Raw genomic sequence first — 23,587 nt, 5'->3', positions numbered from 1 at the left:
AGTTTTACTGACCTTCAAAGTAGTCACCAGCATTGTGTATAACCCGTTGCCAGCGATGTGGAAGTCGTACGATACTCTTAGCAGTGCCAGTTGTGTTGACAGTTCGAGCGGCGCGGTCTATTGTCCGACGAATTTGTAGCAGTTTTGAAGCGAATGCCGTAAAGTGTTTCCTTCAGTTTAGAAATCGAGTTGAACTCACGAGGGCTTATCTCAGGGGTGTGCAACAGGAGGTATAGCACTTAACAGCCCCATCAGTCAAACAAATCAGCAACACCTTGAACTGTACGTGCTTGAGCATTGTCCTGCAAAATGATGGTCAGATCCTGCAGAAAGTGTCATCACTTCTGTCTCTCAGCTGGTCGTAGGTTGTGTTCCAAAAATTAATAGCATAGACACAGAAGTGATGAAACTTTCTGCAGGATCTGACCATTATTTTGCAGGACAATGCTCAAGCACGTACAGTGCAAGCTGTTACTAATTTGTTTGACTGATGGGGCTGTTAAGTGCTATACCACCCGCTGCACTCCCCTGACTTAAGCCCTAGTGAGTTCAAATAGATTCCTAAACTGAAGAAAACACTTCACTTCACGGCATTCGCTTCAGAACTGCTACAAATTCGTCGGGCAACAGACTAAACTGTCAACACAACTGGAACTGCTAAGAGAATCCTACGACTTCCACATCGCTGGCAACGGGTTATACACAATGCTGGTTACTACTTTGAAGGTCAGTAAAACTTTGAAACACGTATCTACTTTGAACGAGCTGTAAATAAATAGTTGCCACTATTAAGTTCCAACGCTCGTATTTGCCCACATTCGTGTCCACGTAGCTCCGACATAATGCATGCACTCACAACTACACAGATCACTGTTCTGACCCCGACTGACACTTGCAAAGTACTGAGGACATAGCGCAAGTGCCGGCTGTGGTCAAATACGACAGTGCAAACCGCAGGTCTGTCTAGCACCTGCATTTATGTTCAAGCAACTATTTCTCGTGGTGTTTCCATATTTTTGTCGCCCCATGCAGTCATGATGGTTATCAATGACGCAAAAGTGGTCGCCTGTACAAGGCATTATTTCCAGCAAAAATGTTTGCCCAAGCTTCCATAAAATAAAGGTAATAATTCTTTCATTCACTGCGAGTGGTGAACAACAATTATTAAACACATGACATATACCTACATAACATGTAATCAAGCCAAATAAGAAGCTATGATAGTATCAGACATGCACAGCAATGAAAACCAAGATTAACACACACTAGTGTGTGCAGCCTAAGGACAAAAGTAACTTTTGTATGAAATTTCACCGTCAAGTAACATACATAGCTCTATGAAACTTGGACCATACATAGAAAGAACTGCTGCAGTGAAGTAAAGAAGGTAACTGAAAGAAATACGGAGCGAGACGAAGAGAAATGATACTTTTATTCCAAAACAATAACTACAGTGTAGTGACCACGATTCATGATGGTACCTTGGACATGACAAAGATTTGGAGGTCAGTACGCCCATGCAACATTATGCCTCCGCACACCATAACACCCGGACCATCAAAACGATCATGTTGGACAATGTTCCCGCGCGTATTAATGTACCCCCATATAGAGAGAGGTGGGAACTTCTTGAAGACGGCGCGCTTACCGGTAAACTTTGTTGTGACACTGTACTCCTTTCCCAAGCGCGTCTTTTCAGAGGCGCATTCGGCCCTTACTTCATTCTTATGGATGAAAGTGCGCGACCGCATCGAACAGTGCAGGTGAAGCAGCTCTTGGAACAATACGATGTTCGGCGAATTTACTAATCTGAACGTTCCCCCAACTTAAATCCTGTCAAGCACAAGTGGGATTTGTTGGGGAGACGTATTGCAGCACGTGCAGATGCATCAACGACCATCCAGCAGCGGTCAAACACAGGGGTGGAGCAATGGAACGCCCTACCACAACAAACAACTCTCTATCCTTTTTGTGGCTAGCATGGGAGTACATTGTACAGCTTTCAGTGGCAGCCGTTCTAATCACACAACCTATTAACAACTATGTCCCGCCTTACGTAATGTCCAGCGGACCAACGTGAATTGCGGTGACTTCAGTGTAATTATTGTCTTTGATGGAGGTGTTATTTCTGCTCGTCTCATTGCAGATTTCTTTCAGTTACCTTGTGTACTAAACTGCAGCAGTTTCTTCTATGTACTGTCCAAGTTCCATCGAGTTATGTTACCTGTCAGTGACACGTCATACGCAAGTCACTTTCGTCCTCAAGTTTTGTTTTGCATACAAGTGTCTTTTCTCACATTACTTCCGAGTGTTATCGCAGAATGTTTAATAGTACATGAACGGCGCTGGAGTTTTACAGTTGTGCGGTATTAGTTTATATTACAATCGAGCATTTGTCAAGTAGAGGAAGTAATTACTGCTTACTGACTGGACATAAGGTCAGCAAATCGACATGAGATAGATCTAGGGTTGCCATAAATGTTGGTACCAAAATCGGGAGAAAATCCACAGTAATCCAATCATAAGAAGAGGATAAGGACGGTCTTCAAACGCCTGGAAAAATTTATCTATGCGTCACTACCTATCATTATAAATATATTTGAAAGGCCATATTTCTATGTATCCGTCATAGGAAGAACACTCACGTTTCGCTTTTGACATCACAAAACAACGAGATCTCTCTCTCTCTCTCTCTCTCTCTCTCTCTCTCTCACACACACACACACACACACACACACACACACACAGAGTTACTCAGCGTAAGTGAATAATGGTTGTTATACATCGTTGCCAGCAACAGTCATAGAAACTACACACGGTATAAGAGCAAGCCGCTGGGGGTTATATATGTTATATATTAAGACAGTAAAACTTGCTCAAATCGGCACGTGTATGATTCGGAAATCTGCCCAAACCGTACAAGTATTTCAGTCTCGACGCATTCAGTGCACTTTTATATGCTGATTTATTTATTAATTTTTTTTTTTTTTATGTGTATAAGACGGAACGTGCCTAACGCGGAAACGGAAAGCAAATCTTAGAACATACTTAGTAATTCATTGCATAATGCGGAAAAGAGCCTCAGTTCATTAGTTATTCACGACTCTACAAGGACGTTACTTTTAACACCTCTGTTCAGCGGCGCAAAAACCAAGAAAAGAGGTCCAGCGCAGCGCGGCGCTGCTGGTGTGGACCCAAAAACCGCGCCGCTCTGTGCAACAACTATTAAGTTATGCTCAGTGTCGGTACCATCAAAGGAAACGGTTCGTTCGTCAGCGCTCTGTTTGTCGGCTTTCTCGTTTTCCTCATTATTGACGTACGCCGACGCATACAGTAACACTGCTGCGCATCTGCCAACATTCTGCTCTAATGTGCGCAGTGAAAGAGGTGGGTATTGTTGCGTTAAACAATGGTTTTACCCGGCAGGGTCATTATTTTCTACTAGTTTCAGTTGACTAGTAGCACTTTATGAGATACAGTAGCATGACGTCGAACAAACGGTATGTGCCGTTAACACTTAACGAAAAGATTAATGTAATCGAGGCGAGTGAGAAAGACAAACTCTCTGTGCGCAAAATAATGTTGCGTTTCAAGTGCGGTAAAACAGAAATTTATGAGACTTTAAGAAACAAGGATAAGATTCGGGACGAATGGATGAAAGGGAACGGGCAGATTAGAAGAAAGCCGAAGAAGACTGGAAATGAATAAATTAACGAAAAAGTGTGGGAATGATTCCATGTGCGCGGGCATGAAACTACTTCTAAAAGTCACTAAAGAGCTTGGAATTACGGAGTTTAAGGCATCCACAGGATGGCTGGACAGTTTCAAAGTTAGGCACAACATCGTGTGGAATGAAGTGTGTGGGGAAGCTAAGGATGTGCAGGAAAGTGTAGCAACAGAATGGAAGTCAATACTGTCCAACTCAATGGTGAATTATGGTCCGAAAGACGTGCTCAATGCCGATGAAACGGGACTGTTTTATTGCGCGCTGCCTTAAAAATCGCTAGCAATTAGAAGTGAAAAGTGCACCGGCGGAGAAACGTCCAAGGAAGGACTCCCTGTACTGCTGCGTGGAAACATATTAGGTGAAATGGAGAAGCCACTGGTGATTGGAATGGCGTCAAAACCACACTGTTTCAAAAACATAGACGTCAGTAAGCTTCCAGTCACATGGCGAAGCAATAAAAAGGCGTGGATGGTGAGTGGTCTTATGAAAGAATGCCTCGGCTCTTTCAATGCAAAAATGGAAAAAGGAAATCGCCAAGTTCTCCTTTTCCTAGACAATGCAACCTGCCACCCGAAAGTAAAGTTATTAAACGTGAAATTGGCTTGGTTCCCTCCAGGTTCAACCAGCCTCACACAACTCATGGACCACGGGGTTAGGCGATTACTGATGCAATCTCTTATTCTTAGTGTTGAGGAAGTCGAAAGTGCGTTTGCTCTTGCACAGTCAGTTTCTGTTCTGGATGCAGTAAAATGAATTGGCTTGGCAGTAAAGGAAATAAAACCCAAGACTGTCACCAAGAGCGTCAATAATTCGGGGTTTGAGGTTTAAGAAAAATTCGTGAAAATGCGAAACCGGAGTCACACAGGGAGTGCGGGCTCTCCCCTTTGCTCTGTAACTGTGTACCGGTACTTGATAATGATCAGGAATGGCGATGAGAAATGAAATGAGTGGAAGAAATACGACTGGAGAACAAGAAAAAAGGAATTCGGGTAGACGGTCTGACATTCACAGACGATGTCGACATATTGTCTGAATTATTAGAAGAGACAGTTAATCAAATCACACAACTACAAAGTCAAGCCGCTAAGGCAGGCCTACATATCTCTATCGAGAAGACACGATACATGACAAACCGTAAGTAAACTCTTAGATGGATGACAATAGGAGGGGAAATTCCGAAGGCAGACGAGGGCCGGCCTCGGCTGGCGCGGATCCATGTGCAAAACTTGCGCGCGAGCGTCCCCCGCATCCCTCTTTTAACACAGGTGATACTCGTCATTTTCAAAACAATTCAAAGTTTCGTCACTGACATACTACCAATATCTCAGGAGACTGTTGTAACAGCAGACCTACTGTTGTGATAGGAAAATAATTAATCAGAGAAGGACTCTGAACAGGCTTGGTAATTACTAAAATGTTAATAATTAGAAGTAATTAGCTATGGGATTTCTTCCAATTTAATGAAATTCAAAATTCTTTAAGGTTCTCAAGTTTTGTTCAGGATATACACTCAAATGTTTTCATCACTTGACTGTGTTCTACATTTACTCCAAATTAAATGAGTTTTATGTTATAAACACTAAGGGTTTTCTGCTTTACACATTTTACACGAACCATCTTTTCCTTGCTTTCTGACAAGCAAGTCCATCAATAATATCTTCAGAATTCAATTTTGAAATCACGTCGTGTTCCACTGACAGCATGGCAAGAGAAGACAGACATTCTTGTGAGATGCTGCTTCTGAAATAATTCTTCATAAGCTTTAAACGTGAACAGCTAGTTTTAGCGGAGGCGACAGTCGCTGGCACAGTTAACAAAATCTGTAAGCAATATAAATGTTGGGCAATGGGTTTCCAATGTCATTCAAGTATTTCAGTATTAACATAAGAGTTGTTTTCAGACTTTTTAACACTGTGTCAACGAGAGGGTAGAAAAAATCGATTTTGCATTTCTCCTAAGAAAGTTGAGTTCTGCAAACCATGTCGTCACCTTCATAATCAAATTGCTTTGCCTTCTTGTCAATCCTCTTTTCTCCAAATTTTGGTTCAGTCTGTAAACTTCCAGCTATCTCTTTCGCTGATCTGCATTAACAAGACCTTTTTCGCGGAATTTCTCAACAAATTTCACAAGACTTTCGAGGGCTTTAGTTGCTACTTTCACGTCCATGTTTTCCTTTTTCTTGCTGCGTTAACGGCAAAGAGATCATACCATATCACAAAGTCTACAATTAATTCGAAGCTTTCTTCGTTCACAGCAAGAGAGTGTGCTTCGCTCTTTGTTTTCGATTCAGTAGTGCTGTTGCTCACCTCAAAAAGGGCGTCTCTGACTTGTCTTGTCTGGCACCTTACAGCTTTGACATTCCCCATCGAGTATCTGAAAGCTTCTTCATTGTTAAAGTTGGTAGGTACCCTGTTCAATAAGATTTCCCATCTCTGAGTCGATGCTCTGAAAACAATGTATATTCTTTGAATTACACAAAAAAAAAATTTAGTACTTAAATTTTGTCGCGTCTGATAACCAAGGTTAAGACTGTGGCTGGCACATGGCATATAAAATGCTCTTGGATTGCACTTTAGGGTTCTGTCTTGAACATGACTTCGATAACCTTTCGTATTTGCTTCATTATCGTAATTTTGGCATCTGCAATCATGAATATAGAGTCCTAGTTGATGTAGTCTCGACAAAAGGATTTGTCAAACTTTCTACTGTGGAAGTGACGTTTTGAAAGTCGAGGAAATGCTCTTCTACAGTCACTGCGTTTTCTGATAAATTTACCAACCCAACAACCAATATAATTTGTTCACTGTTATCAGGAGTACAATCAAGCATGACAGAAAAATATTTACTTTCTTTTACAAAATAAACAATGGCGTTTTTTACTTTGTTGACAAACAAATTTGTGTGTTCATTTTGAATGTTTTTCCCAAGATAATGGCCATGAATTTTTTGAGCTTTTACCTGACTTAAATGTTCCTGCAAAACAGGGTCAAATTCTGCTGTTATTTCGATCAAACCAAGAAAATTACTATTATTTTCTTGACAGAGATTGTCGCTGGTTCCCCTTACGGCCACATTATGTTGAGCTAGGTAGCTGACGGTGAGTATAATTCTTTTTTGAACCTGACGTCAATGTTCCTTCTCTTTTTCCAGTTGACAGCTTGTTTGAAGGAGATCCATAAATTTACAACAAAACAAACTTTGTCGGTAGATTTCGAATATACAAGGCATTTACGATGTCTTTTTCTCCATTTGGTAAAGTTCTTACGTAAAAATGAGTTGAAAACTTTCTTCTGTTTTCACTTAGGGATACTAAAAATTTAAAATTTTAGTAGGGCCTTTCTGCACAATTTCGTTTATCATGGATGATGTTAACATATTAGGCCAGATGCATGGGTCTGAATTTGTATATACTCACAACTGCTGCTACTAGGCCTACCTGAATGTGGGATAGCAGGCAGTCCGCATTCCAGTGCTTCATGTTCACTTGTGTCTAAAGCACCACATGATGAGTGGCTGCTGTTGGTGCCATCGTCCTATAAGCACACTTTAGCCTCACTGTCTGGAGTTTCTGCTCGAAGAAATTTTTCGAAAGCGCCTTCTCTTGAGTTCAAAAATTTTTCATGTTGTATCTTTTTCTTGAACTTTTGAGCACCTGAATCGTATTTTCTAAATATGTCCCTGTCACGACATGGCACTTTGAACTTCAACGGACAGGCAAATACACTGTATCTTCACACAGTGTGCACACACCAGACGTGAAACAGTGTGAACTGGGGAAGTACCGTACGTTTAAACTGACCACAATGAACAAATCATTCTGTGTGAAACACCTGCTGACGGAAGAATGTAATGCCCGATTGTTGGCCACAACAGTGAGTAGAAGGGGGCGGAGAGGCGCCGAGAAACAATGAATCGCGTACCTCTTAATTTAGACATGAGCTTAGTCATATGTTGACAACAGATATTACTATAGAGCATCTGTAACATAGCCTCTGGTTCCTCCACTCCGATGGACGCGTAATTTTCTGAGACTTACTCCAGTGGCCAAAGTCGTGTCACAGTGGGTATACAATTGAATTACATTACATTATTTTTTTCAATTTATCAGTAATAAAAACTTACAGAAGACAGTTTTCAAATTACCTTCTAATTTTTTGCGCGGTACCCTGTGCGGTTGCACCGTTTGCACATGCCTAAGGCTGGCCCTAGGAGAGAGATACCTGTCGGAATGGACAGAACCTGGTCTGACAGAAAAAGAAGCATTGGGAACACGAATAACCAAAAAAAATTCAATATGCAAACTAACTATGATCGTCTACAGTAAGAAGAATATTACGATCAACGCAAAACTGAGACATTGCCCGACAGTGGTCCGCCCTGACGCTTCTTTATATTCAGCACGAATTCTGAACCTTGTAAGGACTGGGTTACTTATGAGACTGTAACTTATGGAGCGAAGGATTTTCAGGAGGATATTGGGGTCTCGAGGACAGGAGACGGTCAATACAGAAGGCGAGCGAACCAAGAACTGTGCATCCAGATAGAGATAATCTTGGATGCAATCAGGAAAACAAGAGGAATCACGTTTTTCGGGCACAATCTTAGAATGGGGCGGGGGTTGGGGTTGACACCTCAAATAACGGTTTCTTACGAACACAAGAAGCAAAGTACGATGGATCCACGAGGTAAAAAGGGATCTGGAACAAATGGGAATACAGGAAACAGATTTACAACAGGGTGATTTTCAAATAAAAAATTCAAGTTGTTACAAGTTTCCACAACAGAATCAGACCCAAGACAAAATCATCATGGGCAGAAGGACGAATTAGATTGCAAAATTTAAGAATCAAAGAATACTGGATAAGGATAAAGACTAGAAGGAACGACGCCGACACGAATTAATGTGGCGTTAAGTTGGCGATGAGGATGAGGTGGTCATTTGGAATAATGTTTTGGGGCAACTCAAAGCAGAAATTCAGGTACTCAAAAAGGTGATTTATGGATAATATGTGGTGCTCAGCCACGTTCATCTTGTAGCCATCTGTTTAAGGATTAAAACATTTTGACTACTGTTTCCGGGTATATTTATTTTCTTATGAAATCTGTTGTAGATAACCCACTACCATTCAGAAGGGACAATGTTGTGCATAATTGCAGTACCAGAAAGAAAACATGACATTAATTATTTCTCATTAAGGTTGTCTTTAGCACAGAAATACTACCACTAAAATTTTTGATCACTTACTCTAGGATAAGTTAAATGTGAAAAATAAAAATTTAAATTGTCAGCATGTAGCCCTATTTACATATGAATGTTTAATGTGAATGGAAAAATGACTCGTTCCAGATCATTACGATTAATCGAAAATGCATCTAACGTGAAACTAACAAAAATTTTAACTGGACCAACTGAAACCAGCAATTAACATGTATAACATATTTTTTTTATTTTATAGTCAGTTACACGAAATGTCAACGTAAAGAAAATATCAGACAATGAAAGGTTATTGTTTCGAAATAGTGTGTCAGTCCATGTATGGCATAAATGAAGAAAACTTTCAAGCCGGCTAACAACACTTCAAGAATCTCAGCTTCAGCAGAACCCTAGAATGTCTTTTCTTCAATTTTAAACAACAGTAACTGGAAATACTTACCCACACAAATGTAAGGAGTGTGTCACCAGCAACTGCCCATCGGCTTTAACAACAGGCGACCAAAAGCTTGGCATTCCGCGTACAAACGCTCTTAAGCCATCCTTTCACGTAAACTGCAATTTCCAAACTGCTGACTGCTGCGGCTTCTATTATTTGATAGTGTTGCCAACATAACTTGCTTACATTCAAAATCACAATATGACATATACCATTAGAGAACAATATATCCGTACAGTTGTTCCTATTTGAATTCATTAATCATCGAAAAGTAGCCTGTTATTCAGAACTCCTAAAAAAATGTAATTCGTACTTGTTAACATTACAGGCATAACATTTAGTCTTCGCGTATTGGCCACACTGTGTCGAAGGTAGTCAATCTGCACGGCCGTCTGTTCCGTGGTCGTACCGTCTATCCCGACATAACATTGACACGACAAGTCACTCAGGAAGTCGAAGTCGTACGTGTGCAAAGATAATTTATTAATGTGAACGAACTGTTTAGATATAGCTTTTCAAAAGCGCTCATCGCGATAATACGTCCGGTATATTTCAGCAGGTTCATTAGTTAGTAGCGTTTGACGCAGAACGGTAACTAAACTTGAAATTCAGTTTATTTAGTTGGAACAGTGATGATACACATGTGCCGCACGTCCTACGATTTTTTTTGTCGTGTTTTTTGCCTACCATTAATAGGGTCTAGTGCAGCAGGGGATACAACCCGTCGGCTTTGGACAATGACGTCACAAGTCGCCAGATAGCAGTTTACCATTTTCGCTTTTGCTGTTATGTTTCAGTTTCGTTTTTTTACTGATTGCTTAATAAAGTGGATCTGTTTATTCTATCTCGTGAGATTTTTTTTTAAAAAAGCCAAAAAACACTTATCAGCCACTGAAGGGAGCTACAACACTAAGAAGAATCGCTTCTCGATTGGCGACTTGTGACGTCAATGTCCAAAGCCGACGGGTTGTATCCCCTGCTGCACTAGTCCCCATTAATACAATTTTAGAGAAACTGTCAACAACACATCTACTCACAGAAATGCATCAATTAGTGGGGGCGAACACTGCCATAAAACGAAATAATAATAACAAATGCAAGACCGCAAAAAATTTGTGGTAATTTTTGAAAAGATCAGTAAAGATAGTGGTACATTGATACTACAACAAACGTATGTTGTTTGAATGACACGAAATATGGCTCTATATGGATTAACACTTACTTTGACGCATGCCCTAGCGTTTTACTAGCAAACGAAATCGAAAAAGTGTTTCCTTTCATGTTTGAGAACTGTGCGGTACAGCACAATTTGTTCAGCTGGTTTCAAAAGTTGATATTCTTATTGACTGGACGTGAAATTCGGCTTATGTTAAATGCGAACCTTTTGTTCTGTGTTAACAAAATAAGTCATGAACTGCTCTGGGAGAACAATTGTGTGTGTATTATTCTCTTGTACGTATCTGATACTGGACTCTATCCCCAACCCTTGTACTTTACTTATCAGATTTGATAAGATGTAGTGCAACAGATGTAAGTGGCACGATATTTTATTATAGAAACAGGTTTGTAATAGCCTTTACAATATAAAGACCAGATTCCTTGATTAAAGTATGTAAAATTCAAACTCTGAAAAGGTGAAATCACTCTTGCTGCCTGCAAATTTCTGTCGTTCCTCCTTAAAATTCACAAAAATGTAAGTATTTAGGGGTATCTCTTACCTACTGATTGAAGGAAGAAACACCAATGGCACTATCACTAATTTTGATGACCTCAGTACAGTTGCCCATACCTGTGTTTATTCATCCTCACACTAGTGTGCGATCGTTCCATCTCAACAATTCAGCAAGAACTAATAAAAACATTCAATATTTATTTTACAATTCAGCTATTATTATGATCGTTAAGTTAAAGTACTTGTGCATGTTATGAGATAATGTTTGTGTATTTAAGAAAGAAGTGGCTTTGGAAGTACATGGTAGTGTGAGGAACTTGCAATTGAAACTTTTATGGCAGCTACAAGCAGCTCACATGCAAACTTGGCAAGGAATTTCCAAAACAGGTTAGTGCAGCATTAAGTGCTACAGCAACAAATCCAAAAAGAAATTGGTTTTAAAATAAAAGGAAGCCTGGTAATTGAAGCATTTTATTTTTAGAGAGCTGCCAGGAACAGCATATGGCATTTTAAATATTCACAAACTGACCAAGAGTAGACGAAATGAGAAGTCTTGGTAAGCTACAGATATTAGCAAAAGTACACATATAATAGAAATATAATGGGCAAAGAATGAAAAAGCAAATTTTTCAATATCATGAATGATTAATAAAAGTAATAAAACAAAGAACTTGGAAAGCAAGTCAATGGGATGTGTGTTTCCTAAGTGAGGCAGTTAATGATCAAGAACAGGTTTCAGTTACATTAACAGTACTTGTAAGCTTAATGTTGTGAATCAAGGAGAATGCTGCAACCACACTGCACAGCTTGAGCTTTAGTATGCAATGGAAATTGAAGTCTCTATGATAAGAGACAGATTAAAACAAGTTAAAAATAATGTAAAAGATTGAAGGAGAAATAAGATAATAACTGACACAGACAATTATGTTAACAAAGAAAAATAAGTTTTCACTACTTTCAGTCATCACTGTGGTTCAGCGTAATTACTGTGTCAGAGGTTTGTGGAGAAATAAGAAGAGAAAGCTCAGCAGCATGTAGTTTCTTTGCAGGAGTTGGTGAGACATCATCATGGAATATACAGGGTGATTCAAAAAGAATACCACAACTTTAGGAATTTAAAACTCTGCAACGACAAAAGGCAGAGCTAAGCACTATCTGTCGACGAATTAAGGGAGCTATAAAGTTTCATTTAGTTGTACATTTGTTCGCCATTTCAGCCAATAAAGTTTTTGGTCCCTTTTTCTTCGAAGGTGCTACTGTAACTGGACTACAGTATCTGGAGATGTTAGAGAATTGGCTGTTCCCTCAGCTCGAACAAGAAGCACGACAATTCATATTTCAGCAGGATGGAGCGCCACCACATTGGCACTTATTTGTCCGTAACTACCTGAACGTCAACTACCCGAGGCGATGGATCGGCCGCCAGGCAGCCCGTGACAGAGCACTTCATCACTGGCCTCCAAGAAGCCCTGATCTTACCCCATGCAATTTTTTCTTATGGGGGTATGTTAGGGATATGGTGTTTCGGCCACCTCTCCCAGCCACCATTGATGATTTGAAACGAGAAATAACAGCAGCTATCCAAACTGTTACGCCTGATATGCTACAGAGAGTGTGGAACGAGTTGGAGTATCGGGTTGATATTGCTCGTGTGTCTGGAGGGGGCCATATTGAACATCTCTGAACTTGTTTTTGAGTGAAAAAAACCTTTTTAAATACTCTTTGTAATGATGTATAACAGAAGGTTATATTATGTTTCTTTCATTAAATACACATTTTTAAAGTTGTGGTATTCTTTTTGAATCACCCTGTACTTTCTTGCAAAGAAGAATTAAGTGATAACAATTATTCTAAGACAATAGCAACTACTTGATGACACAGTGGAAAGAGAAGAGCAGGTGAGATAGTCGATGCACTTCCAACCAGTTACAGAAAGCTGAAAGACTATGAAGTGTGCAAACACAATACAGAGGTACAGCTGGAAACGACATCATTCTGTACAAAAGTGTCTTTTTGACGTGTGATATACATTATGTTCCAGTACTGATGCACAATATGAGTGTCACCAATGCACAATGTGTCTAAATTAAAGACATTTTATGGAGCAATGTAGGTGTGAAGAGAGAGAATATGATGAGAAAAAAGATAATCTAAGACTGTTGAATTCTTTGGAGATGATGTAAAAAAAATCATGGAAAAAATGTATAAATTAGGACATTTTTTATATGGAAATGAAATAGTCCCAAAGATGAGGGTAATGAGAGATGCATGTTTTAATTAACTATGCCAGTTTCTTGTAAACGGACATGGTCGCATTCTAGGAACACTTCCGCATTCTTGTTATTATTATTAACCTAATTACTAAAACACCCCTTTCTCTTAATAGGCAGCTTATTATAGTTTAAAGTCCTTACACTAAATACCCCTATTATTAGGATATTGTTCTGTTTTTTCCTCTGTTTCAGAATGAAAGCATTTTCAGGTCACATCATGTTCATGAAAAGTCAGTCATGACTCTGTTAATAACAAACTGCTGTCCATACACACCATGGAATGATCCATCATTAGTACCTAAAAATACATATTTCATAAATGTATAAAGAAGCAAAACAATAAAACATTTATTAACTCATAATCCTGTCTGTCACTATTTCTGGAAGAGGCTACTAGTTGTATTAATACTATTTGATACGATCTACATATATAATTTTCAAATCATCTTTCGGTTTATGAAGGAGGGCACTACTGGTACCATTATGATTTATCACCTTTCCAGTTCCTATGGCAAGTAGTGGACAGGAAAAATGACTGCTGCTAGGCACCCATATAAGCTCAAAATTCTTCAGTTTTTCTCGTGATGGCCATTTTGCATGTGTGAGGAAGTAATTTGTTTCTTGACACATCTTGGAAAGCATGCTTTTGGAATTAATCCTATCTCTCTAACTAATCATATCAGGCAACAGTCCCAGACTGGTGAGCAATAACTCTCTGGATTCAGGGGTTTTGTCACCTATCTCTTTCTTTCAAGGGTTAATCAAATTTCCTTAAAATTAATCAGCCATGCATCTGGTTCTCCTAGAAATAGTTTTGAATCCGAGTTCCTCCAATTCACTTCCACATTTTTTGTGTTTGTTACAGTTTACAATGTTTAGTCCTCAACCATGTAGTCGAATAACAACAGGTCTTTAAACCTATTTATGTATAACATGCTATATTTATTTACATAAAGAGGTCAGTTGCTAGTCCCTGCAGCAACTGTTAATCACTGCGAGCCTTCCTGCATTTTGCTAGTTTTCTTGTGTTGTGAGCTTCCTATATACAACAGCATTATCCATTAACAACCTCACAGAGCTTTGAACATTATCCATCAAAGTACAACCAGCAATGTCCCTACAACACTGCTCTGGAGTATTCTCAAAATTGCCTCTACATCACATGATTTAATCTTATCAAGGATTTGTTATAAGTTATATCTGGCAGGAAGCCCTGAATCCAGCCATAAAAAGTCAAAGTGAATAGCGTGTGTGTGTGTGTGTGTGTGTGTGTGTGTGTGCTAATTAAAGTTTTACAACAATAGTAGCAAAATAATTGCAGGAGGTAAAATTATTATTGTCGTTCAAATAATAGCACCTGCAGACAGAGACAGACGAACAGAATCATTAATTTGTGATTGAAACTTGTCTCCCACTGTATTAAAAGAAGCGTAGATTGTTCAAATGAGACTGGCGCTGAAATATTTCCAGACACTACATATTATGATAAAGCAAAAGTAGTGGCATTTATGATCCTGGACATAGGGTAACTGTAGAACTTGCTCATAGGAAGTTATACACATTTAGGTATGCAAGTGATGAATCCACAAGCACATTTAGCAAAAGTCAACAACAGCGACAATCAAAACAGGTTTACACTGAAAACACTTTGGATGAAAAATTTATCTTATTTTGAGACTTGTTTTTTTCAGTTCTTTGAAGCCAGGACAAAGTCAGACCATACAAAGTCAATTGAGTATTACTCTTGCTGTGTAGCCATCAACAAATGTTCTCATGGGACGAGTGTATGTTCAGTGACACCAAGCCACACAAAGTGGGACAAACATCTATTAGATAATCTTGTTTTTGTACCTTATATCTTAGTAGCATTTACACTCAGTGCTCTCATGTATTGTAATTATTCCTCTCTCAGTCTTTGTCTGTAATTTTTGCCCTCTATGGGAATTATTTCCTGATGTCTTAGCATCAATTCTATCCTCACATCCCACCCTTAATTAGCATTCCAAGTTGTTCTTTCTCTACCTGTTCTGCAGAGAACCACCTCATTTCTTTTCAGTCCACTTAATGTTTCAGCCCCTTTCTGTAACACTAAATCTCAAACACTTATATTCTCTTCTTTTCTGGCTTTTCCACAGCCCCTGATTCACTTCATGCAATACCGTGCTCCAAAAGTTTATTCTCAGAAATTTGCCAAATTAAAGCTTATGTCTGACCTGATACATTTCTTTTTACATGCAATACTGTCTCTGCCCGAGCTAGTCTCTTTCTTGTATCATGCTTGCTTTGTCTTACATGTATTATTTTGCTTCCAAGGTAGCAGAATTGCATCACTTTGTCTAATAAATCATCCCCAGTTTGATGTTAAGTTTGTCACTAATCTCATTTCTGCTGCTCCTCAGTACTTTTGGCTTACTATAAATTCATATCCTGAGCCTTGCAGTGAGTTCATTCTGTTCAACAGGTTCTGTAATTCTGACTCACTTCACTAAGGACAGAACTGTCATCAGCATATCTTATCATTAATGTTGTTGTACCATGAATTTTAAGCCTACTTATGAACCTTTCTTTTATTTCTTTCATTGCTTCTTTGATGTAAGAGTAACTCTGAGAGGACAAATACTGTATGCTTGCCTTACTCCTCTACTTTAATGCAAGTGCTCCTCCCTTGGTCTTCAACTATGATTGTTCCCTCTTAATTTTTGTGCACACTGTGCATTGCTCATCTTTCTATGAAGCATATACTTGTTTCTGTGAAGATTTCGAAAGCTTGCACCAATTTCCATTGTTAAGTGCCTTTTAAAAATCAAAAAATCCTATGAAAGTGCCTCCCTTGTATTATGGGAGGTAATATGTTACCTGCCTAGGATCACTTAACAGAATATATGAACACCCCACACAAAAGTGTGTGGTGATTGTTCCACAACTTTAAAGGATCTTCTACAAAGATTTTACACACAAATAGCAGTTTAGATTATGAAGAAATGCAGGAACACGTGAGGCAGTACTGACCCTGTGACTTCTCTTTGATGATAGGTTAAATAAGGGCAAGCCCACATTTAGAGGAAGTCTTTGACAATGTTGGCTGGAATAAATTGTTTGAAATTCTGAGGGTAGGAGGGGTAAAATACAGGGGGTAACAGCAGTTCTGAGAGTCAAGGGGAATGAAGGGGATGGAGGGTTAAGAAGGGGGAAAGGCAGGGTTGCAGCCTATCCCCAATGTCATTCGATCTGAACACTGAACAGCAAGTAAAGAAAGTGCAGGAAAAAATTTTGAGAAAGAAAGTTCAGGTAAAAGCAATAAAAACTTTAAAGTTTGCCGGTGATAATGCAATTCTCTCAAAGGCAGAAAGGAACTGGAAGAGAAGCTGAATGGAATGAACAATGTATTGGAAAGAGGATATAAGATGATCATCAACAAAAACAAAACAGTGGTACTGGAATGCAGTCAAATTAAATCAGGTGATGCTGAGAGAATTAGGTTAGGAAACTAGACACTTAAAGTAGTAAATGAGTTCCATTTTGGCTGCAAAATGACTTATGACGGGCGAAGTAGAGAGGATATAAAATACAGACTGGCAATGGCAACAAAAGCTTTTCCGAAAAAGAGAATTTGTTAACACACAATATAGATTTAAGCATTAGGAAGTCTTTTCTGACAGTATTTGTCAAGAGTGCACTAGTTGTTCGGAAGTGAAATGTGGAAGACAAACAGTTCGGACAAGAAGAAAACAGAAGCTTCTGAAATGTGGTACTACAGAAGAATCCTGAAAATCAGATGGGTAGATCATGTAACTAATGAAGAGATACTGATTGGAACTGAGGAGAAAAGAAATTTGTGTGCACAACTTGACTAAAATAAGGGATCAGTTGATAGGACACCTTTTGAGACATCATCAGTGGTGTCACCAGTTTAGTGCCGGACAGAAGTGTGGAGGTAAAACAAGAGATGCATATAGTTATCAGGTTCACAAAGATGTAGATTGCAGTAGTTATTTGGAGAAGAAGAGGCTTGCACAGAATAGAGTAGCATGGGAAACTGCATCAAACCAGTTTCGAACTGAATAGCACAACAAACAACACAGTGCAATAGTTAACACACTTGATTGGAATTCTGGAGAATGACAATTCAGATCTCTGGCTGTTCATCCAGGTTTAGGTTTTCTTATGGCAAATTCTGGGATAATTCCTATGAAAAGTATGTGGCTTCCCCAGTCAAAGATTAAAAAGTTTTGGTTGTCTATTGGTGTGTCTATGATCATGTGTCACTGACACACAGGTCCAATGAAACAAAAATAAATATACTAACCTCTGTAAAATTGCATCACAAAAAAGTGTAATATAACTGAAATGAACCTCCTATTACATATGGAACAAACTAACAATACATTAAATGTTATGGCACGAAACTAAAGAAACTTGATATGTTCCTGAGGATTCTCCCATCATGTAGTTTGTATGCATGTCTAGAAAGTGTCAACAATGGTTGCTGGAGGATTGTAATGACCATGCTGCCAACCATGTCCCAGATATGTTTGATGGGTGACATGCCACAGAAACATGCAGGCAGGGTAAGCAGTGCCCCCCCCCCCTCTAATTTTTTTTAAAGGTTTGTCCTGTATACATATGGTCCACGAGTTTCCTGAATGTGGTCTAGTAGGGTAAGCTCTCAAATCTGCTTGATGATGCGATTTCTGTTTATATTGCACTCAATATGTTGAAGTCAAGATCACTTGTATTCAATGGTGCACCAAATAATTACATTATAAAATAATGAGACATAGTTGCTGGCAGTATGTACATTCAGGAGATGAAATTTCAGTACTGCCATTAGGACCATATAAAAATACACAACAACATCCTAGCTTTCGGAACTAATAGTTCCTTCCAATATGGGAGACAGCGATAGGCTGGCGTTGGCTGCTTTTTTAATTTCTCTCCTCCCCCCCCCCCCCCCCCCCCTGCACTCCTCTCCCCTCCTCCCTACTCTGGTGAAGAAGGAACTATTCATTCTGGAAAAGAGGATAGTGCCAGATATTTTCATGTGTGCCTATTGACAGTACTGAAATTTCGCCTCCTGAAGGTAAGTACTCACCAGCAATTCTGTTCTGTAACTTCATAGTTTTCTCGAGTGAATTAGTCTTTAGGTACAGTTACATTGCAGTAAAAGATATGAAAACAGGTATCTTCCCCTCAAATGTGTGTAAGTGGATGTTTATACAGAACAGCACTATATTCAAATTTCAGTTAGGAGTGGGATCCCTGCCGATTCGTTGCATGGAACTGTGAGAACCTGGGAGTAATGTGAAGAGTATGCACCCTTTTCTCAAACCCCAAGGATTACACATACAGCAATGTGGGAATAAAATGTACAAACTATGTTAAATGATGGTTAGCTGGAGGTAACAGTACATAAGATTCCTAACTACAAACAACAACTACTTAGATGATACAAAAGGATATGAGCAAGAACAAGTGAACATGTTGATGATACAGTCACAGGCACTTGTCTTTGTGCCCATACTAAAATACTTAAGAGGCTGAGTATTGTTGTAAGTGAAAAAAAAGGAACACTCACTATTAAACTACATATTGCAAAACATACATCATAAACATGTTCAGCCTGCCTACAGGGTGAAGAGCCACAAATATGGAGACTACACTGTACACACAATTTATGGTTGTAAGTTCATTATCTCTCTCTGATGAAAAAAGAATGCCGCTGTCCGATTGTTACTTGTGCCAATCATATAAGTATGTCCAGGTTCTACAATATACACATGAGCTAGTTGATTCATTTTAATTTTTTCTCTTGTAGTGTCATAGTTTCACTGTATCTGACCAGTACAACAGCTCAGTGGGACATGGAATACATTTCTGTTACACAGCTGTCAAAATGCTAATTTCAGATTTTCTGTTGCATCCATTAATATCATGCATCTTAAAATTTCATGTGCATGGATGAAGTTGACAAAGCACCGTGTCAGCTTAATTTGTCTCTAAAGAACTATAATGTGACTCATTTGTACATTTATCATTTCCTGAATAAGAACTGATCAACACATATCAATTTTTTCTTCTGCAAATACAGTAAAATATTTCACATAATGGGAGCTGAGGAAAAGACTGTTACGTATGAGGGAATTGTCAGACTATGTTTTCACAGATGTAATAATAGAACACAAATTAATCAGAAGATTAAGGTTTTGTTGGAAAACGTGTAATGTTCCCATTTCAACTGCTTGATTTGTTTCTCCAACATTTGTTTTCTATTAAACAAAATGTTGATGGAAACAAAAAAGAATTTTTTCCTTCACTTATGATGCCCTTTGACACTAATAAGAAAATTATCTCAGATCTTTTACAACAGTTTAATACTTATATATATACACACACACACACACACACACACACACACACACACACACACACACACAGAATGACATGAAAATACAAAAACTTCTAACACACAGAAAAATAACAATATATTATACATATTGTACAGTAAAATTTACAGAGTATGACACAGTAAACTGGCAAATCTAAATGCACACAAAGAAGCAACATTCACAAATTTTGCAAAATTTATAACCTCAGTTATTTTGTACTTTGTGCCTAAAGATTAACAGGGGCGATATCAGAGTTATACAGCTTACATTAATCATATAAAGATACAGCCTCTCTTTCATATATGTTTTATATAAAAGCACAATACAGAATTTACATGCTCCAGTCAAAATCTCAGATGGTCAGTCCTGCAAGTGAATGTTCTTTATGAGCTTTCACCAACACACATTAAAGGTATGAAGCAATTCTGGACGTGTAAAATGGTAGAACTGTAAAACCAGTTCTCATCATTTTTCCAGGTTTATTTACAAATACCTACTACAGTTTCCCTGAAAACACAACTAACAATTTTGGGTATGAGTCTGATTGTTTAACTGACAACAAAATTGGAAAGAGAATGTTTGTAATGGAAACTCAGAGACGGCAACTTTACTACAAATAATTTCTTGGAACTGGGATCCACAGCCTGCATAAAATTATGAAGTGACTTTATCTTTCCTTTATTAGGGTTTAATTATAGAGAAATGTCTGTGTTTCCAAAAAATCAGTTGATTTTGGCCTCTGTGGCTATATATTCAAGTGATTAGTACAAATAAATAACTTGGAAATATGACTGAGAAGTCCAGATTACATCTGCCTCTGTCCACACATGTATCAGGTGTCTACAAAATTTTTTACCATCATTTAGCAGTAGAAAGTCCAATTCCATACCTGATCACTTACACACTGCATTAGATGTATACAATTTTACCTATTAAAGGAAAAATGGTATATCTCACTAATTTTATCACAAATGCAGAAAACTGGGTGATCTGAATACACACACCATCATGAAAAGTTGTCAGGCATGCAACATGTGATCATCCAGTAATGTTATACAGACACTTCTGTAGAATAGTTTATCAACAACCAGAACACTTACTTTGTTTCAGAAACTCTAACCTGAATAACTTGCACCAGAAATGTTAATTTCATTCACTCTTCAGTTAAGCCACATTTATACAGAGTTTCAAGCATAACACTGTTTCTGGCCTGCAGCCACTAAATACCACTGTGTGGCACTAGTGTTTGTTTATTTTACGACTTACTTCATGCAACAGACTATAGTAATTGTGTTGTCTTGTACAGCGTGGTAACTTCAAACATATGTTGTCAAAATCAAACACACTGTGAGAAGAGTACCTGTGGAGTGTGTGAAGTGCAAATTATAAAAAATCCAAGTTAAAACAGGACTCGGTGCAGTAAATTGCTGCTGTGCTTAACAGCAGCAGTGACATGGAAAAGAAACTGAGGTATCTACAAATACAGTACAGACAAACTGTATCTGGATCTCTTTGAGGCAGAACTGGATTTATGCGAGAGAACAGAGAAAATATCAGTGAGCTTGGATGTGGCAGGAGGATTGACAATTTCCTCATCACAATCATTGGTACCAACTATAACATAACTCTGGAAGAGGAGGGCTGTGTTGATAATGAAGATGATTTGATTATACAGTGTGTCTGTAAAGTCATAGTGCAGTTAGGAGTGCTGGTTGTGGCTAACATAAATGAAATGAAAGGTTGAAGCTTTCGCTACACTGGACAGCATTGCAAAGAGTTTATGTAATGAAGTTAAATGGTGTGCGCACGCAAGGTGATGACACAACACGACTAACCATGTAGCAGGAGCACATCAGGCCACATCAGTTGAGGTGTGGATGGTGCAAAGGAAAGTTCACTGTCTTTTGCAGCTTGCTAAATTTGAATGTGTGTGCAGTGTTCAATCTGAATATCATCACATGTACAGTGAAGAGCCACCACATAGAAGTAACATTAATTGGTAGGATATGCAGTTAAAGGGCCTTCGGTAAGAGACAAGTCTGAAGAAGCTATATGCCACAGCTACCTAAGGAGCACCAAAAATTGGTGCGCGCGCGCTTGAGGCTTAAGCCTAAAAAAGACTGCTGTTCATAAGGTTTTGAATTAACATATTTGTTTTTCGGGTTGCAGATTGCAATTATTGCATACTATCAAACGGACTGATAGACCAAAATGATTCGAGTTTGTTACAGTTAAGTTTAACGAGACTGATTATGAAGAACAATTTATGAGGAAGATTGTGTTTAGCGATGAGGCCACATTCCACGACTGTGGTCATGTTCATCACTGTAACATCAAAATATGGGCTTCTGAAATTCCTCATGCCCACATTGTGTATAAACCCAACACCTCTAAGGTGGATGTGTGGTGCATCCTGACATATGAAGTAGTTAAGTGCCTGTTTTTCTTTGCAGAGCAGACTATGACATCAAACAATTACCCTGACATGTTGTAATTCCACAATTTCCACAAAGAGTCCTCTTAAACAAGACAACACTCCTCTCCACACTACACGAACACGGTTCGCCAGTTTCTGGATACAAAATTTCCCCTGTGGTGGACAGGAAGGGGTGGTTTTAAGTCATGGCCACCAAGATCCCTGGACCTAACACCATCAGACTTTTACTTTTGGGGTTATGTGAAGCAATTTGTGTACAGAGAATGTATCAATGACATCAATCATTTAAAACAGAGAACCACAGACGCAATTCACTCTGTTACACTAGATGTCCTTACAAGTATGTGGGAAGGAAATACCAGTTAGATGTGTGTAGAGCAACAAATTGAAGTGACATTGAACTGCGCTGAACAGGTAGACACATGATGATAGTGTTTCTTTCACTTCCTTCTTGTTTCATATTTCTGTGTTGTTTAATTGCTTTTCTGTTACTGATCAAAACTGGATCATGACTTTATGGACTCACTGTCTTTGTTAATGTACTGAAAGTATTTATTTGCAATAAAACATGTCTCTCAATGTTACTTACATACTTAAATTGCCTTGACCAACTGCTGCAACTATGCATGGTGGTCAGAAACAATCTGAAAAGCTTGTAAGGGTGTTACAGGGTAGGTTGTGCAGAGAAATAGTTGTTAAGAAAAAAATTCAATATGTTGCACTGTTTCCGAGTTAATTAACATTAAAGTTTGCCAATCAGGCCATTGCGCATGCAAATTCAAGTGGACCACCAAATACAATTAGTGTCGGTTGTTCTCATAGCATGAACAACAGTGCACAAAAGTGCTGAGGTTTTGGCTCACGTTTGATCCGTACTACTGTCCTATGTCCAGTTCTTGTATTGCTGTCAGGTTCATTTTAAGGAAACCAAACAAAAAAACACTTTCTCTGGGACCACTTGAATTTGCATGCACAATGGCCTGATTGGCCATGCTAATTACATCACAAATGATGCACTAGCTAATTTTCTTCTGAACAATTGTTTCTCAGCACAACCTACCTCACAACACTCTCACAAGTTCTTCGTACTGTTTCTGACCATCCTGTATAAGCTATACCTGGCTTTGAGGAACTGAATAAACTTTGAAACCAAGCTACTGTTGCCAAAAAATAAATAGCAACAAAAACTCTTTGCTTTACAGGAACTGCTCTTCTGAAATGTGTGTTTTTCTTTGAAACAAATTGCACTATCATATTCTTTAGAATTTCAAAACCGGACGGTGATTTCCTGGTGAAGTTACAAAAATCAGCACCATCCTCCAAATTCTGCTTGCACAGCATGTAACTCCTGCCACATTTTTTATAGTCTGTTTTTAACCACCAATGCTTCCTTATATTCTCCATTATTATTAATGCAGCACCACATATAATTAATTCACCA

General features: G+C 38.6%; 1 protein-coding gene across 2 annotated transcripts in view; it reads right to left on the bottom strand.

Annotated features, from left to right (window-relative positions):
* LOC124721743 overlaps positions 1–9,499 on the bottom strand; it is an 855,569-nt gene extending 846,070 nt beyond the window's left edge. The window contains exon 1 of one of the 2 annotated variants that reach the window (XM_047246845.1): positions 9,382–9,499. Coding sequence is in view for 1 of the 2 variants with exons in the window: in XM_047246844.1 (XP_047102800.1) it covers positions 9,382–9,455 (74 nt within the window). In the remaining variant the exon portion in view is untranslated. The remainder of the gene's footprint in view (positions 1–9,381) is intronic. The other variant, XM_047246844.1, reaches the window with a different exon arrangement.
* Between the last annotated feature and the right edge of the window lie 14,088 nt (positions 9,500–23,587).

Source organism: Schistocerca piceifrons, chromosome X (genome assembly GCF_021461385.2).
Source record: "Schistocerca piceifrons isolate TAMUIC-IGC-003096 chromosome X, iqSchPice1.1, whole genome shotgun sequence".
Taxonomy (NCBI): domain Eukaryota; kingdom Metazoa; phylum Arthropoda; class Insecta; order Orthoptera; family Acrididae; genus Schistocerca; species Schistocerca piceifrons.
The sequence above is the reverse complement of the archived record's forward strand: the minus strand, read 5'-3'. Positions and strand labels throughout refer to the sequence as shown.